Below are 17,171 nucleotides of genomic sequence, written 5' to 3' on the forward strand. Positions count from 1 at the left end.
CACAAGAAGAAACAGAGGATGCAAGGATGGGGAGAACCCCAAAGGCCTTTTTAAAAACTAAGAACTCTGGGTGGGCAGGATGGGTGCTAGCAGCCCCCGGGCACAAAGTCAAAGTCCTGGAAAACAGCCTGCTCAGCTGCAGAGAGGGGCCGCGCATCACGTGGCAGGCTCAGCGTGGGTGCCTCCCCAGTAAACTCCTCGTCAAAGTTGCTGACGTCGGTACGCCCTGACAGCTTGGGCACAAAGGGTGGTGGCAGGCGGCGGGCCAGAAGCACATCCCAGCCCAGGGTCTGCAGAGGAGAGACATACAGAGGGGAGACTTAGGCTCTGCATGGGGATGTTGGTGATTAGTGGGGGCTGAGCTCACACAGACAGCGGTCCCCAGTTGGAGCAATGTGGGTACAGGAGGGGAATAGGCTGCAGATGAGGGGAGCAAGTGGGGGTTCCCTGAGTGGTGCCATGTTTTGAAGAGACCTAGCTCACAGGGTGAAGCCACTAGTCTTTGGGAGAGGTTGAAGGGGGGTGCTGGTCCTGGGTGGAAGAAAGGTCTAGGGGCCTGGGAGAACCTGGGGGAACTCACCCTGAAGAAGGGCTGCTTTTTCACATCCTCTGCGTCACGCTCACTGGACCCCAACCTCCGCTCTGGGTTCCTGCGCAGCAGCTGCAGGCAAGGAACTGGGTCAGGGTCTGTGGCTTCTGGCCCAGTCTCCCACCCTGCAGCCCCCTTCACTGCACCCCAGAGTCCTCACCCTTCGCATGATGCCAATAGCCTCAGCAGACAGGAAACGGGGGTAGCGAACCTCATCATTGACAATGCTGTCAAACACCTCCTCCTCATCATCCCCTGGGAACGGGGACTGAAGATAGGCAGAGCTGGGGTGAGTACAGCCCCTGGGGACTGTGACCCTTCCCACAGGAGTGGCTTACATAGATGGTAAGTGTCCCAGCTTACAGACAGGGAAACCAAGGCCGAGGACACTCACCTCACCCACCAACATCTCATACAGCAGCACGCCCAGCCCCCACCAGTCCACAGCGCGAGTGTAGGACGTATCTGTCAGCACCTCGGGGGCCAGGAACTCGGGGGTCCCACAGAATGTGCTGGTCCGATCACCGTAGCCCATGCCTGGGGGCAGCAGGGCCATGGGCACTCATGGGACTGGAGCTAATGGGGACCCCAGGTGCCTTCCCCCTGCTACCCATGGTCCTGAGACCCCATCCCTCACCTTCCTTGCAGAGGCCAAAATCAGCGATCTTGACGTAGCCCTCAGTGTCCAAGAGCAAATTGTCCAGCTTCAGGTCCCTGGGGAGGGTGAGAAGGTCAGGAGGCGTGAGCGTGGGGTGGGGCTTTGGCAGTCCCAACCCAGTGCCCCCTCCATGGGCATAGCGCACCTGTAGACAATCTTGTGTTCGTGGAGGAACTGCAGCCCCAGCACCACACAGGCAGAGTAGAAGCTGCAGAGAGAGGCAAGGGTCAAGGATGCAGCCACCAGAGCTCCAGGAGGCTGAGGCAGGTGGGCCTTGGTGGGGGACTCACACAGCACGGGGCTCTGAGAACACGTCGCTGTGGATGTGCAGCATGAGGTCCCCACCAGCTGAGTACTCCATCACGAAGCACACATGCTCTGGTGTCTGGAAGCAGCCGAACAGGTTCACCAGGAAAGGGTGCCCTGCACTGGTCACCGCAGCCAGGATCCTCTTCTCGCACATCAGGCTGGGGGCGGAGACCACAGCTGTTTCCTGTACCCCTGAAGCCCAGCTTCCACACAGGGCCACAGCCCAAAGGAACTGCTGAAGGCCTGGCACTGTGTGCGACTTGGAGTGGAGTACTTCTGAGCCTTGGGAGACTTGTCTGCTGATGGGGCACCTAGAACGCGCCCATCATCCTAACAGCAAACCTCTATTTCCACTGGGCAACTGTCAGGGTGGACACGGGCCCCAGGCCAATGGAGCACCCATCTCCCTGGCCAGGACTGGCTCAAGAATAGGCAGCCAAGTCATGGTGGCTGGTGCCAGGATCCCCACTGGGATGGTTCTGGACAAGGAAAGCTGCAGGAGTGAAGCATCTTCACCCAAGACAGACTGTGCAACGAGGGAAACACCCGGATACAGCGATGCCCTCCCCAGGATTTTTCTGATCCAGACCAATAAATTCCTTCATTTGTTTAAGCCTTTCTGAGTCGGATTCCTGATTATTACAAAGGCCACTGGGAAATCTGGGAAAATCCCAGTGCCTCTACAAGAATCAAGCACTGTTCAGACATTTTTTTTGGAGACATACTGAGTTGCCCACAATGATCTTGAACGTGTGACACTTCCTGGCCCCCCGCCTCCTGCTGTGGCCTTCCAAATAACTGAGATTACAGGTGTGTGTCCCATCAGGCTGCACTGCCATCCCTGTGATGGACCAAAGTTCTAAGAGGAAATATGGCTTCCTCCAGCTCTCTGAGCATATGTGGCAGAGACAGGACTAGAACTTAGGGCCCTGGCACCAAAGCAAGGGCACAGCAATGGAGTCATCAGGAGCACAGCTCTCAGAGCCTGGACCCTTGTGTGGGTCCAGGCTACTGCCTAGCTGTGTAACGTTGGGAAAATTGCTCAACCTCTCTGTGCAATCCACAAATGAGGACAAAATAGCACTTAGTGGTTGGGGAACAAGCGGATGACTGGGTAACTACAAAGATCTCAAATACAAGGGCACAAGGGGACATCTTGGTCTTTCTTCTCCCGGAAAAGGGGACAGAGACACAGCCTCACCTTTCTACCTCGTCCCGGGCCACAATGTCTCCTTTCTTCAAAGCCTTGATAGCAAAGAGCTCCCCACTGGCCCGGAATTCTGAAAGCAGCACCTGGACCCATGGAGGGGAGAGGTGGTCTCAATGGTCAGTGTGGCCTGGGCACCCCAACTCCTGCTGTGGCCCCCAACATTGTACCCTCACCTTCCCAAAGTGACCCCGGCCTAGCACTGCCAGGAACTTGAAGTCCTCAAGGGTCAGAGGTGACTTCCTCAGAGAGCTGCAGGGAGAGGACACGTTGGGTGGGGGCCGGGTCAGGGGGGCGGGTAGTGGAGCTGGGCAGGGAGTCACCTGCACGGGCCAGGGCCTGGGCTCTCCTGGCTCTCTGAAGGTAGCTGGGGAACGGGAACAGTGGCCACTTCCTGGCTCGGGGAACCCTGCAGAGAGGTCAGAGGGAGGAGTCAGCAGCACCTACAACCCTGCCAGCCTCCTCCCTTCCTTTTGCGCCTTGACCATATGCCTCCAACCACACTGGTCCCCTTCCTGGGACCTGAGTAGACAGGCAGATCTCTACCTTCCGTAGCTGCTGTCTCTTCCAAGAGGGCACATCTCCCCACCTCTGTGATCCCCCTCCTTAAGCCTCTCTTCAAATATTGCCTTTACCAGGGGTCATCTGACCACTGGATTACACAGAACTCCTCTTAACAGTCCCTGTCTAGGGGGCCAGGGAGATAGCTCAGTAGAATAAGCACTTGCCTGGCAAGCACAAGGGCCTGAGTTTAATCCCCGGTTCCACCATAAAAAAACAAAAACAAAAAAACTACTCCCTGTCTTTTTTGGTGTGTGTGGCTAGCTCTGCCCACCCTGGGGGCAGGGCTGGTGTGGCATGTGGTGCCGGGGATAGAATCATGGTCCCTGCATGTTTGCCTAAGCAGGCGCTTTAGACCACTGAGCTATCTTTCCAGCCCCAACAGTCCCTGTCTTTAGCAAGGGGTGGTGGCACAAATACAAAGTCAGCACTCAGGAGGCTGAGGCAGGAGGACTGCTGCAAGTTTGAGGCCAGCCTGGGCTACACAGTGAGTTAAGGGCTAGCCTGAGCTACATAGTGAGGCCCTATTTCAAAAAGAATAAAAAAAAAAAAGAGCCAGAGATACAGCTCAGCAGGACAGTGCTTGCCTGGCAAGTGTGAGGTCATGAGTTTGATTCCCAGTACAAAAAACAAAAAACAAAGCAAAACCATTCCAGCTCTTCCTCCCAAACATACTTTAAATTCCAAATGTTTTATATTCTATTTAATATGTAGTAATATATATGCATGCAGCACTGGAACTTGAACCCAGGGCTCTTTAGTAAGTGACATCCCAGCCCTTTTACGGAGACACAAGCTTGCTAAGGCTCTCAGGAAGTACTCGAACTTGTGTCTCTCCTGTTTCAGCCTCCTGAGTGCTGGGATTACAGGTGAGTACCACCACACCCAGCGAGGCCCTATTTTTTTGATCTGGCTATTTAGCCCAGGCTGGCCTCAGACTTGCAGCAATCCTCCTGCCTCAGGTTCCCGCGTGCTGGCATGAGAGGTGTGCACCACCGTCCCTGACCACATACAAAAGAATCAAAGCTAGATAGTAAAGTGTGCAGTGCAGGTGGTCCAGTTTCCAATTTTTTTTCTTTTTCTTTTCTTTTTTTTTTTTTTTTGTGGCACTAGGGTTGAATCCAGAACCTCTACACCAGGCTAGATCCTTAGCCATTTTTTTTTAAAAAAAGTTTTGAAACAAGTGTTGCCGTGCTGGGCTCAAACTTGAGATCTTCCTGCTTCAGCCTCCTGGAGTACTGAGATTATAGGGATGAGCCATTATCCCTGGCTCCAAACTCACCGATGTTTTTCTCTGCAGTGCTGGAGACAGAACACAGGGTTGGAGCCCAGACTACAGCCCCTGATCTGCCATGTTTAACCAGAAAGAAAACCAGGCGCTGGTTCTGCAAGAGTGTGGTATTTGTCCCCAGCTAGGCTTCTGCTGGGCTCTGGCACTGAGCAGGACCCTGATGTCACCCAGGCTCAGGAGGCAACAGGAGACAGGTGCTCACCAGGACGGATGTGCTGGACCGAGGCCCTGGAGGACTCTTCTGTGGGGAGCGGTCGGAGTCAGGCCCAAGGCTCAGCTTCTCCATGGAGATATCCCTGCAGCACAGGCCAGGGGCTGTGTGGAGACGCAGCCCCCGGAGCTGGGGGGGAGTGCGGAGGGAAGCCCACCTTACCCCACGGGCCGGGCCTCAGGTCCTGGAGAAGCCCCAGGGCTGAAGGTGCTGGTGGCGTTGGGGATGAGCCTTCGAAGCAGCCGCACCCATGTGGCCACATCAATGTTCATCTGCCTGGCACGCTGAAAAGCTTTTCCTAGGGACAGGGAAAGTGTCACCCCGTGCCACCTGAGGACCCCACCTCTTCCAGCCCAGGCCTTCCACCTGCTCACCTTGCTGCTTGGAGAAAATTTTCTTCTGCCTCTGGAGCCGGGGGATTCTCTCGATGACAGGGTTGTGGAAGGTGACCTGGGAGAAGTCCCCAGAGGTGAGGACTCTGATCGCCAGGACAGCAGGCAGAGCCCTCAGGAGCAAAGGGGCATGCAGCCCTGAACTCTGTCCTGACTGAGTTGCCTGGACTAAGAGGTGCCTAGTGCAGCCCGGTGCGGTGGGACACTCATATGATCCCAGCACTCGAGAGGCTGAGGCAGGAGGATCACCTAGAGTTCAAGGCTAGCTTCTATCTGAACTGTAGAGCAAGACCCTAAAAATAAAAATAAAATAAAAAAAAGGCTGGCCAAATAGCTCAGCAGATTAAAGCGCCTGCTGAGGCAGATGCAGCAGCTGGGATTCAATCACCAGCTCTACATGTTGCACCAGGGCCAGCCCTGCTGAGACAATGGTGATCCTGAGACTGGGCGTGGCAGTGGGTAGGGTAGCTGCGCCTGTAATCCGAGCTCTTGGGAGGCTGGACACAAGCAGATCACTAGGAGTCCGGATCTGCTTAGTGAGACCCTGTAAGCCCTGTACTAAAATACAAAAATAAATAAATAAATGCAAAGAAAAAGAAAAAAAGCCCCTCTCCAACACAAGAGAGCTCTACAGACTGGCCTCAGCCTCCCAGAGTTCTGGGATTTCAGGGGGGCACTGCTACAGACACCAGCCTATTTTACTATTTTTTCTGGGGTTTTTGTTTTGTTTTGTTTTTTGATTTTTTTTTTTAGACAAGGTATCACTATATAGTTCAGGCTGATCCTGAATTCACTCTGTAGCTCAGGCTGGCCTTGAACTTTCAGCAATCCCCCTGCCTCAGCCCTCCTTGTGTTGGATTATGGGCGTGGTAGCACACGCCCGGCCTACCCTGAGTGACTGGCTGACCACTGCTCAAACATAAAACAGGACAGCGCTATGTGTTCTCAGTGCACACGTCCCACCGGACGCGCGCTGCTTCACACCCTCGGTGGTGCTCGGGCAGCCAGCGAGCGCACTGGCCCACCACATGGCAGGCCCCTGGAGGTGGGGGGCAGAGATGGAAAGGAAGAACAAAAAGGAAGGGAGGAAGCGGGGAGATGGCTCAGTAGAATAAGCGCTTGCCTGGCAAGTGCAAGGGCCTCAGTTCAATCCCCAAGGCCAGCCCAGCTGCATAGTGAGATCCTTTCTTAACATCTTCAGATATATAGGTACACAGAGATCACGTGTGCGTGTGCACACACACACACACACACACACACACACACACATCAGGACACACTGAGACGAGGCTGGGTGTGGTGGCGCGCGCCTGTAATCCCAGTACCTGGAAAGTTACAAACAGGAGGATCACTAGGAGTCCGATCTAGTAGTGAGACCCTGAACGCCCTGCAAACCCTTCCCTAAAATACAGAAGAAAAAAAAACAAAACAAGGGATGGACTGAAAGATTTTTTTCAGACAATACAGCTCAAAGAAGGGGTCATTAGCTTTCTGAGTTTCATCCTCTGTCAAACCCAGCTCTTATCAGGTGTAGCGGTGCACACCTGTGTTCCCAGCACTCAGGAGGCTGAGGCAGGAGGACTGCTGAGTTCAAAGCCAGTCTGGGCTACAGAGTGAACCTAGCCTGGAATGCATATTAAGACCCAACCTCAAAAATAAAACCAGGGGTGCCAGGGAAATAGCTCAGCGGTCTAAAGCACCTGCTTAGGCAAGCTTAGGCAAGTGCAGGAACCACAGTTTGATCCCCAGCACCACATCTGTGCCAGTGCCACCCCCACAGTGGGCTGAGCCAGCCACAAAATAAATAAAATAATAAAACCAGGGCTGGAGAGATAGCTCAGTAGACTAAGTGCATGCTTAGGAAGAACAGGGACCAGGGTTAAATCTCTGACACCACATGCTGTGCCAGTCCTGCCCCCGGGCCTGCTGAGCCAGCCACCAACACCAGGCATGGTGGCACATGCCTGTAATCCCAGCAATGTGGAGGCTGAAAACAGGAAAAGCACTGTAAGTCCAAACTGCATAGTGAGACCCTGTACCAGATACATTAAAAAAACTAAACCAAAACAAACCTCAGCTCTTGACAGTCCCTTCTCTGTAGGCCGTTATGTGAATTAATGTCCATATCCCCTAGTGCCAGTCCACACAGGGGCTCAGCTAGAAAGGACACTGAGCCCTGGGTTCCTGGCCAGGGACAGTTATCAGGGGAACACTTCAGACTGCTGACTTGGGTGGGGCGGCACTGATGCTGCCCAACATCCCCAGAGCCCAACTCCCAAGGGCCACAAAGGACACAAGCTCCAGGGCAGGAATCCCTGAGGATCACTAGGAGTCTGATCTAGTAGTGAGACCCTGAACCCCCTGCAGACCCTTCCCTAAAATACAGAAAAAAAAAAAAAAAAAAAACAAGGGATGGACTGAAAGATATTTTTCAGACAATACAGCTCAAAGAAGGGGTCAGTAGCTTTCTGAGTTTCATCCTCTGTCAAACCCAGCTCTTACCAGGTGTAGCAGTGCACACCTGTGTTCCCAGCACTCAGGAGGCTGAGGCAGGAGGACTGCTGAGTTCAAAGCCAGTCTGGGCTACAGAGTGATCCTAGCCTAGAATGCATATTAAGACCTAGCCTCAAAAATAAAACCAGGGGTGCAGGGAGATAGCTCAGCGGTCTATCTAGTAGTGACCCTCTGAGCCATGGTAGCTCTGGCAGCAATGGAGACATGTTGCCATACTTTATTTGAATGTCTGTCTTGATCAAATTTTTGTGATTTTTCTTTTACTGTTTTGTTTGAGATAGGGTCTTGCTATGTAGCCCAGGCTGGTCTTGAACTCAGAGATCCACCTCCTTCAGCTTTCCTAAGTCTTGGGATTACAGGCAGATACCACCAAGCCTGATCAATTTTTTCCTTTTTTGAGACAGGGTCTTCCTAAGTAGTTTAGGCTGACCTTGAACTCACTTTATAGCCCAGCCTGGTCTTGAACTCACAGTGATTCTCCTGCCTTAGCCTCCTAAATGTGAGATTACAGGCATACACTATCACAGCTAGCATTCTCTGCATATGAGTGTGTGAGTGTGTGTGTGTGTGTGTGTGTGTGTGTGTGTGTGTAGTGCTGGGGATGAATGAACCTAGGCAAATATTATAGTAGTTTTCTATTTCTTCAAAACTTTATTTCTAGTACTAGAGATCAAACTCATGGACACTTTGCCACTGAGCTATGTCACCAGCCCCTTTTTAATTGAAACAGTCTCAGTGGGTTGCCCAGGTGACATGTGAACCCACAACCCTCCTGCCTCAGCTTCCCAGAGTGCTTGTGGCCCTTTGTCCAGCTCTTTTTAAAAATAAGGTCAGGTGTAGCTCAAGGACAGGAGCACACTCTGAGAACTGTGCTACAGGTCAGAGGACTGCCCCCGCAGGCGGCGACGTCTGGGCTGACGCCTCACACAGAGCACTGTACGTTGTAGTCTCCGAGTAAGCCAGCCCCTGCTCCCGGTGTCACCTTTGCCATGGCTGTGACTGCATTCTTCTAAGCTCAGCACAGCTCTGCAGCACCTGTGCCGCCATACCTCGGCCAGCAGGGAGCCCTGCGGCTCCATGTCCAGCTGCACTTCATGCCGCTCATTGTCCAGGAAATCCTCCAGTTTCAGGAACTTGAGAGCACACAGGCCCCGCTGGTCCCGCCAGAACACAGCCAGCTCCAGCTCCCGGGCCTACAGGAGAGACAGAGTGGGGTGGCCAGCATCCAACACCAGGGCCCCTCTTCCTCTTCCTGGGTCCTGCCACCCTAGTGCAGCTTACCCGCTCCAGCTCTAAGGTGAAGCTCTGGTCCCATGCACTAGGCCCACATGGCTTCCAGGATGTCTGTCCCACCACTGTGTTATCCAGCTTCAGCACAGTGCTGACCTCGCCTGCAATGGGAGAGGCAGTCAGAAAAAAGGTGGGAAGAAAAAAAAAAAAAAAAAAAATTTAACAAAAAAACTTTGAAAAGAAAAAAAAAAAAAGGAAAAAGGTGGGGTTGGGCTGGTGAGATGGCTCAGTGATCTAAAGCACCTACTTAGAACAAGCTTAGCAAAGCACAGGGACCGCGGTTCAATCCCCCAGCACCACATGCCAGCCAGCCCCGCCCCCTGGTGGGCTGAGCTGGCCACACACACACACACACACACACACACAAAAAAAAAAATATAAGAAAAGAAAAAAGGTGGGGTCAAGCCAGTCACAGTGACGCATGCCTGTCATCCTAGCACTCAGGACGCCAAGAGGCAGGAGGATTGAAAGTTTCAGTGCAGTCTGGACAACACGGCAACTTATCCCGACTGTCTCAAAATGAAAAGCTAGGAAGGGCTGGGGATGCAGCTCAGCATGATGGGCTGGGTTTAATCCAAAGTACTGAAAACAAAGAATGGCTGAATCATACTGGATTAGTAATTTTTTCAATTTTTAAATTCTCTACAGCGCTGGGAATGGAACCCAGGGCCTTGTACATAAAAGGCAAAGTGCTCTACCAGGGAGCTGCCCCTCTGACCTGTGTTTCATGGTCCTGAGGAACTGCCACATCAATTTCCACGGCACTCATCTTTACACGCCTAAAATCAAAGGTTCCAATTTCTCATCTTCACCAATACTTGTAATTTTCTGTTTCTTGTTACTGTTGTTTTGATAACAATCACCCTACTGGCTTTTTTGTCTATTTTGATTTTCTGAATCAGGGTCTAATATGTAGTCCAGGGTGGTTCTGAATTTACAGCAATCCTCCTGCCTCAGCTTCCTGAGTGATAGGATGACAGAAATGCACCACCAGGCTCAGCTCGGCACTGTTGTTGTTAGCTAACAATCACCCTAATGGTTTTAAAAGTATTAAAAATTAAGGCACTCAGGACTCCCACCTGCCCCTGCACACCCGGCTCCCAGCACCCACTCACTCACTCGTGTTCTCTGACTCTGCTTTGAGGCTACTTCGGCCACTGAGGCTTCCACTTCGGCTGTAAAGGCCCCGGCCTGGGCGGCTCAGGAAGGGGGTGCGACTGTCAGGGGTCCCAGGTGTCCCAGAGGGCGAGGGATTCCACGGAATGTTCTCAGGAAGGTCCCTGCAGCCTACCACACGTACCTCCAGAGTCCCTGGAGGAAAAGTAGACTCATGGGGGCAATGGGCACATCAGGGTCAGGGTGAGAGGGCTGAGGTGAAGGGGGGACATCGCAGAAAACACCACCACCTGGGGGTAGCTGATAAAGGACAACCAGAATCAAGTGTGGTGGCACAGGCCTGTAATCTCAGCACTTAAGAGGCTGAGGCAGGAGGATCATTGGAAGTTCAAGACCAGCCTGGGCTACAAAGAGAGCTCAAAGCCAACGTGAACTGCACAGTGAGATCCTGTCTCAAAACGACAAAGAAATAAAAATAAAGGACAAGCAGAGCCAGGTGTGGTGGCGCACACTTGTGATCCCAGCACTCGGGAGGCTGAGACAGAAAGGTCACAAGTTCCAGCCCATCCTGGGCAACCAAGTGATTTAGCAAGGCCCTGTCTCAAGTTAGAAAAAGGACTGGGACAGAGCTCAGTGTGAAAGCCCTAGGTGCAATCTCCAGTACTGCAAAAAAAGAAAAAACAATGATGGCCAGGTGCAGCAGTAGGGTCTAAGGCAAGGAGTTCAGGACTTGGCTGAGATAACGGGAAACATGGGCTGGGAGGCACTGAATAGTGGGGCTAAGGGACAGCAGAGTGACTCAGAGCAGACACTGAGCTCTGGGTGTGCAGGCAGATGCCTGAGATGCTATCAGCGGGGAGGATGAGACAGGAGGCAGGAGGGTCAATGAGTTTGAGGCCTGCCTGGGTTACACAGTGAGTTAAAGGCCAGCTTAAAACCCTACTTCAAAAACAAAAAAGGAAGCCAGGGTCTAGGCAAGGAGGAGTCAGGTGGAATTAAGGGATCTGAGCAAGATGCGGTGGGCTGATCAGAGGGGTGAGAACGGATGCAGGTCTAAGGCAAGGCTGGGCACAGACAGGAAAAGGGGCCAGTTGGGCAAGAGGGGCAGTGTGCACAGCAGGGGCCAGCGGGGAGGCCCACCTGTGAGTGGTGCGGGCTTGCACAGCGTGCTGTAGTGTGAGGCCGGGAAGGGCTCACTCAGCAGCGCACTGAAAGCGGCCGATGAGGCTGCAGCCAGCTCCTCACGTAGCAGCCGCCCCTTCGGGTGGTCAGCAGGCAGCTCCCCCAGCCTGCGCTCCAGTGCCTCACGCAGCAGGCCCAGCTTCTGGTTAGACTCTGTCAGCTTCTCCTGGGCCTGTGATGGTAAGATGCACGATGCAGAGGGGCATTCTGGGCGCCCCCACCTTGCTCCAGGCCCAGCTCCTCACCTCGCTGATAGCCTTCCGGTCTGGGGCCTTGGCCGCACTGAGGAGGCGCAGCACGTTCTTGGCTCCCTCAGCCACAGCGTGCTCCACTCGGAAGTGATGCCGAAGCTCCTCAATGCGCAGCTCCACTGCTCCCAGGTCTGGAGCCCCTGTGGGCAAGATGCTCGGCAGTGAGACTGGTCTGGTCCCAAACGCAATGATGCGGCAGCAACATCACCACCAGGATGGGTGTCTCCCTTGGTTAGCAATCAGGGTGACATGGCCACACCCCACCCAGTCCACCAATCATACTCTACCTGACTCAGTCACACAGTTGTCCTAATGCCACTATTCACAGGCTGGCTCTAAGGACAGTTATGGAAGGACCATCATGGTAACAACATACAGGTAGACTATCCACCCTGGTGTGAGACAGACACACTGTAATGGGTCCTCTTCTATCCCAGGTGGACTACAGGGACAGACAGGCACCATGAGACCCACAAGGACAGGCACCTTACAACTGAATTCAGCCTTGACCCCAGCACCTGCCACTCCTAGGGTAGGAACATAAATCTCCACTTCAGAGTCACCAATTGCTGTCACATCCTTAGCCAGGCACAGGGACAGCCACAATGCACACTGCCACCTAGATAGATGGCCCTGGAGCCACAGAGACAAGTGTTAAGAGGCTGAGTGCACCTGTCCCCAAACTCATCTGTGGAAATGCTGGCCCACCATGGGATGCTTCTCGGGGATAGGGCTTTGTGCTGAGCAGGATTAGGGCCAGAGGTCATGGAATTGGAGCCGCTATAAGAGACATCACTCTGGGTGTGGGGGTGCACTAGTGTCATCCTAACGCTTGGGAGACTGAGGCAAGAGGATCACTGAGTTCAAGGCCAGCCTGGATTATACTGTGAGGCTCTGGCTAAAAAAAAAAAAGATGATCAGCCAGGCGTGGTGGTACATGTCTGTAATTCCAGCATTCCCAAGGCTGAGGCAGAAGGACTGCTCTGAGTTTGAGATCAGCCTGGGCTGCAAAGTGAGTTCAGGGCCAGCCTGAACTACATAAGGAGACCTTGTCTCAAAAACAAAAGAGAACAGAAGAAAGAAGGATAAAGGAGAAAGAGAAGGAAAAGAAGGAGAAGGAGGAGAAGAAGAAAGAGGAGTAGAGGAGGAGGAAGAGGAAGAGAAAGAAACAAAAGGGATATCAGCATCACATAAAATAAAAAACAAGAAACAATGGCAAGCTTGTCTTCACGCTCTCTTCCTCCCCCCACCCCTTCCCTGTGTCGGGACACAAGAAAGAGGCCAGGAGAGAGGCAGGAACAGAACTGTACCAGAAGCAACACCACTGCACCCAAAAGCAGACCTACAGCCCCCAGGCCCAGGAGCAAAGAAACTTCTATTGTTTGCTTGTGTTTATTTATCGTGATCCTGTAAGCAAAACCAGGCCTCCACACTGAGCTCCTCATTTACTTAAGAAGGCACTAGGAAAAAAAAAAAAGACAATGACGATGACGATGACACTAGAGATTGAACCCAGGTATTTCACACTGAGCTATCTCCCCAGCCTCTTTTTTTGGTCTTGCTTTATATTTTGATAGAGCCTGTTTAAATTATTGAATTGCCTAGGCTGGGCTACAGTTTGTAATCCCCCTGCCTCAGCCTCCCAGAGTGCTGGGATCACGGGTGTATGCCACAGCAAAGACATTTCATAAGCTTCAACTGGTCTGTAGGTGACCTTCAACACTTGATACAATAGAATGCTGTAGAAAGTGGTTATGTTGTATCCTTTGCGAGAAATGACAAGGAAAAGAGGTCTGTACATGCTCAGGCTAGATGCACTTTTCCCATTCAGTGTCTCCAACACAGCTGATTAAGTTCAGGGACACATAACCCAGGGATACAGGAGGCCCTGTGCCCAGGGAGTGGCGTTAATACTGTTACAAGACAGTAGTAAGGATACTGTCACTCCCACACACAATACACCACAGCCCTGTGACCAGTCCAGCCAACAACTCCAACATGCTCGTGGGTGGGTCAGCCGCGGTGCTCCCCAACACACACACACACACACACACACACACACACACGGACACGTGTAGGTCACACACAGGCCCGTGAACAAGGCAACTCTTCTCCAGTGCTCTACACACTGTTTCCATTAAAAAGCTGGACAGGAAACATTTTCTGCTGCTAGGTGCTGAAGCAGGCTGCAGGACTCTGTGGCTGTGGCTGTGGCTGTGCACCAGAAACCTGACTTGGGCAGGGGATCGGTCTGGCCTGAGGGTAGCAGTTTGCTAACATCTGACCTAGTCCAAACCTTGCAAGGGACAAATGGGAAAGTGAGTTGCATAGTAGTAGGGTCACCTCTGCCATCAAAAAGATGCTTTCTAGGCCAGCAGCTGAGCCCTGGGAGGTGAAAGGCAGGTGAGGCTGTCTGGGGCAAGGGACTTACCTGGGGCCTCATCTGCTGCTGCCTGGCTCTCCAGCTGGCCAGCCTGCAGAGCCCGGCGGAGCTGCATGCGGATGATGTCTATCTTGGTCTTGCTGTCCTGGAGCATCTGCTGGGCGGTGAGCAGCAGCTTCCGGTCCTGTGGCAGAGACGCCTGAGAGGAGGGCTGGGCAGCTCAGGTCTGACCAGCACCATCTGTCCACAAGCCACAGGCCTGTGTCCATGGGACAGTCACTGTGCTCCTGTGTGGCCACAGCAGCAGGCACTCCCACAGGACTCAGGGCAGAGAAGTGACATAGTTCTCAGGGCTTAAATTCCAGTCCGGTCACCTAGCAGCTGTGTGAGCTCAGGCAGACACTCAGCCTCTCTAGGAACGGGTTCCTCACTGCACAGCAGTATCAGCACCGACCCCCACTGCCTGAAGGATGGAAGTGCTGAGCTGTGTGTGGGGCTCAGAGCCCAGCCGGCACCAGCAGGGGCTCCATCTGGCTCCACCTGCATAGTGCCCAAGGCCAGGTGGGTCCAGAAAGGTGCCACAAAGATGGACTACGTGGTGCCGCCTGGAATCCCAGCACTCTGGGAGGCTGAAGCAGGAGGATCACAAGTTTGACCTCAGTCTGAGCAATTTAGTGACTCCCAAATTAAAAATAAAACAAGGTCTAAGGATGTGGCTCAGTGTAATGGCTAAGTTCTGCAAAACAAAGAGGGACATTAGTGTCCTTCTCATAACACCAGATTAGTCTGTTGTTGTTACCATTGGTTTGTGTGCTGAAACCTGGGGCCACCCCAACTAGGCTACATCCATGTCCCTGGGTGATTTCCCTTTTGTGATGTTTTTCGAATTTGGTCTCGCAAGAGTGGGCTGCTGGGCACCTGCCCTCAGCCTCTCTTTCATGCGTCCTCCCTTCAGCACAAGGCAGCTCTCCTTATATCTCTGCTATTAGGATATCATCAAGGGTCTCACTGATGTCAGCACTACTGTGCCTTCGAACTGGGGTGTCCCTGGCATGGAGAGCACATCTGGAGGCTGAGCAGGAGGACTGCTGTAAATTCAAGGCCAGGCTGGGCTACACGGTGAGTCCGAGGCCGGCCTCAATCACACAGAAAGACCCTGTCTCAAAAAAACAAAAGCAGGCCAGGATGGTAGCACACACCTGTAATCTCAGCACTTGCAAGGCTGAGAGGCAGGAGGAGTGCTGTGAGTTCAAAACCATCCTTGGCTACAAAGTGAGTTCAAGGCCAGCCTGAACTGCATAGTGAGACCCTGTCTCAAAAAGACAAAACACACGCAAACAATCCAAAAAGAAAAGAAAAAGAAATGGGAATGAGACAGGTTTTTTTGCAGAGCTGGAGGGGGAACCCAGAGGTGAGCCATGCTGGTCAAGCACTCACCACTGAACTATGTCCTTCCCTGCTGACTTCTTTTCTCTATAAATTACCCACGCTGTGGTCTTCAGTCACAGCAACAGAAAAACAAACTAAGAACTACGTAACACCAAAAAGCCCCCCCAAGAGAATAAGCTAAGATGGGGTATACACAGGCAGGTGGGTGTGAACCAATGCAGGTGTGCGTGTGCACCCAGCTGGAGTCTGCCCGAGTGCCTGTGTGCACCTGTGTGGAGTGCACACGAGTGTGCCTGCACCACCCACCTTGGTGCTGCCGTTGCTGTAGGTCTGGATCATGTTCTCTGCGCCCTGCTTGACCTTCAGCTCGATGGCCAGCTGCTTCTCTAGGCCAGCTACACGGCTCAGGTTGGTGGCCGAGCAGGCAGAGCTGCCTGCACCCAGGGACTGGGGGACATCTGGAGAGGAGAGGAGAAGAGGTTATCACTGTCACCACTGTGGCCTGCTGGGGAGACATAGTTCTAGCTGCAGGGATCTGTTTGCCACTCAGTGTGGATGTGGCCCCTGGGAGGGGCTCCTGGTGCCTGCAGAAGCACAGCCAGGTGCAGATGGCTGAGCCTCAGGAGGGGATGACAGCGGGGGATTCTGTGCAAGGTGACTGTAGGATACCTCCCTGTTGGCTGCCTCTGTTCCTGGGGGCTCATGTGATGGCACCGGACTTCGGGGGTGGTGGCTGCACAGACTCTGAGTTTCTGGGTGCTGTGGGTGTGCTGCAGAATCTGGGCACTGCTGTGACAGATGCAGCAGGCTCTGGGGTCCACAGGAAGTCACCTCAGTCCCTTACTTTGTGAGTACCACCATGAAAGTCTGTGTCTCCAAGTATTCACGTGACAGTTGCAGGGTCTCTGGATGTCACCCAGGTGTGGGCATAAGTGTCAGAATCTCAGCTTAGAAGATGACAGTGCTTTAAGCTGGATGTGGTAGCATACGCCTGCAAGGCCAGCACTTGGGAGGCTGAGGCTGCAGGATTCCCGAGAGCCCAGCCTGGGCAACACGGTAAGTTCAAGTATAGCCTGCACTAGATATTCTGATCCTATCTCGAAACACAAAACAAAAAAAGATAGGAGATGGGGATATAGCTCAGTGGTGCAGTGCTTCCGAGACAAGCACAAGGTCCTGAGTTCAGTATGCCTGCCCCCAAAATACAAAAACATTTAACTGAACTCCACACTTAAAGACAGTAGAGGGGCTGGGGAGATGGCTCAGTAGAATAAGCACTTCCTTGGCAAGTGCAAGGGCCTGAGTTCAATCCCCGGTTCCGCCAAAAAAAAGAGTAGATTTTATATTACAAGGCTTTTTTTTTACCACAACTAAAAAAATACTGTAAATTAAAAATTAACTGAAGGCACAAAAAAGAATTAAGATGTTTTCTGCACATGTACAAACTCCCAACAATAAATGTAATTGTTATGTCCTACAAATATGTACTATTAGAAAACATTGAAATGTTTAAAAAATAATGAAACATGGTGGGCCACATCTGTAATCCTAAAACTCAGGAAGCTAAAGGAGGAGGATCGTGAATTCGAGGTCATCTTGGGCAATGTGGTGAGTTTAAGGCCAGCCTGGATAACATAGAGAGACCCCTTTTCAAAGCACAACTACAAAACAAAACAAAAAACAAGGGGCTGGGGAGATGGTTCAGTAGAATAAATGCTTTAAATGCTTCCCTGGTAAGCACAAGGGCCTGAGTTCAATCCCTGGTTCCACCAAAAAAAAAAAAAGAAAGAAAAAGAAAATGCAGGGCCGGGGAGATGGCTCAGTGGAA

The 17,171-nt window shown here is 52.5% G+C and overlaps 1 protein-coding gene and 1 long non-coding RNA gene across 4 annotated transcripts in view; one reads left to right on the forward strand and one right to left on the reverse strand.

Moving 5' to 3' along the window:
• Positions 1 to 19: 19 nt before the first annotated feature.
• Pkn1 (protein kinase N1) overlaps positions 20 to 17,171 on the reverse strand; it is a 23,760-nt gene continuing 6,608 nt past the window's right edge. For all 3 annotated transcript variants that reach the window (XM_004635527.2, XM_023720117.1, XM_004635526.2), the window contains exons 3-22: positions 15,650 to 15,801; positions 14,003 to 14,138; positions 11,566 to 11,711; positions 11,279 to 11,492; positions 10,142 to 10,333; positions 9,014 to 9,123; positions 8,782 to 8,925; positions 5,201 to 5,276; positions 4,989 to 5,124; positions 4,818 to 4,911; positions 3,087 to 3,172; positions 2,940 to 3,015; positions 2,758 to 2,849; positions 1,538 to 1,714; positions 1,393 to 1,455; positions 1,227 to 1,303; positions 984 to 1,126; positions 750 to 857; positions 581 to 661; positions 20 to 290 (exon numbers count right to left, since the gene is read on the reverse strand). In XM_004635527.2, the coding sequence (XP_004635584.1) occupies positions 87 to 290; positions 581 to 661; positions 750 to 857; positions 984 to 1,126; positions 1,227 to 1,303; positions 1,393 to 1,455; positions 1,538 to 1,714; positions 2,758 to 2,849; positions 2,940 to 3,015; positions 3,087 to 3,172; positions 4,818 to 4,911; positions 4,989 to 5,124; positions 5,201 to 5,276; positions 8,782 to 8,925; positions 9,014 to 9,123; positions 10,142 to 10,333; positions 11,279 to 11,492; positions 11,566 to 11,711; positions 14,003 to 14,138; positions 15,650 to 15,801 (2,507 nt within the window). In that variant the 3' untranslated portion in view covers positions 20 to 86. The remainder of the gene's footprint in view (positions 291 to 580; positions 662 to 749; positions 858 to 983; positions 1,127 to 1,226; positions 1,304 to 1,392; positions 1,456 to 1,537; positions 1,715 to 2,757; positions 2,850 to 2,939; positions 3,016 to 3,086; positions 3,173 to 4,817; positions 4,912 to 4,988; positions 5,125 to 5,200; positions 5,277 to 8,781; positions 8,926 to 9,013; positions 9,124 to 10,141; positions 10,334 to 11,278; positions 11,493 to 11,565; positions 11,712 to 14,002; positions 14,139 to 15,649; positions 15,802 to 17,171) is intronic.
• Positions 11,009 to 17,171, forward strand: part of LOC111817887 — a 15,930-nt gene continuing 9,767 nt past the window's right edge. Inside the window, exons 1-2 of the long non-coding RNA XR_002821993.1 lie at positions 11,009 to 11,019; positions 15,526 to 15,530. This is a non-coding gene — a long non-coding RNA (uncharacterized LOC111817887). The remainder of the gene's footprint in view (positions 11,020 to 15,525; positions 15,531 to 17,171) is intronic.

Source organism: Octodon degus, unplaced genomic scaffold (genome assembly GCF_000260255.1).
Source record: "Octodon degus isolate 3935 unplaced genomic scaffold, OctDeg1.0 scaffold00073, whole genome shotgun sequence".
Lineage (NCBI taxonomy): Eukaryota > Metazoa > Chordata > Mammalia > Rodentia > Octodontidae > Octodon > Octodon degus.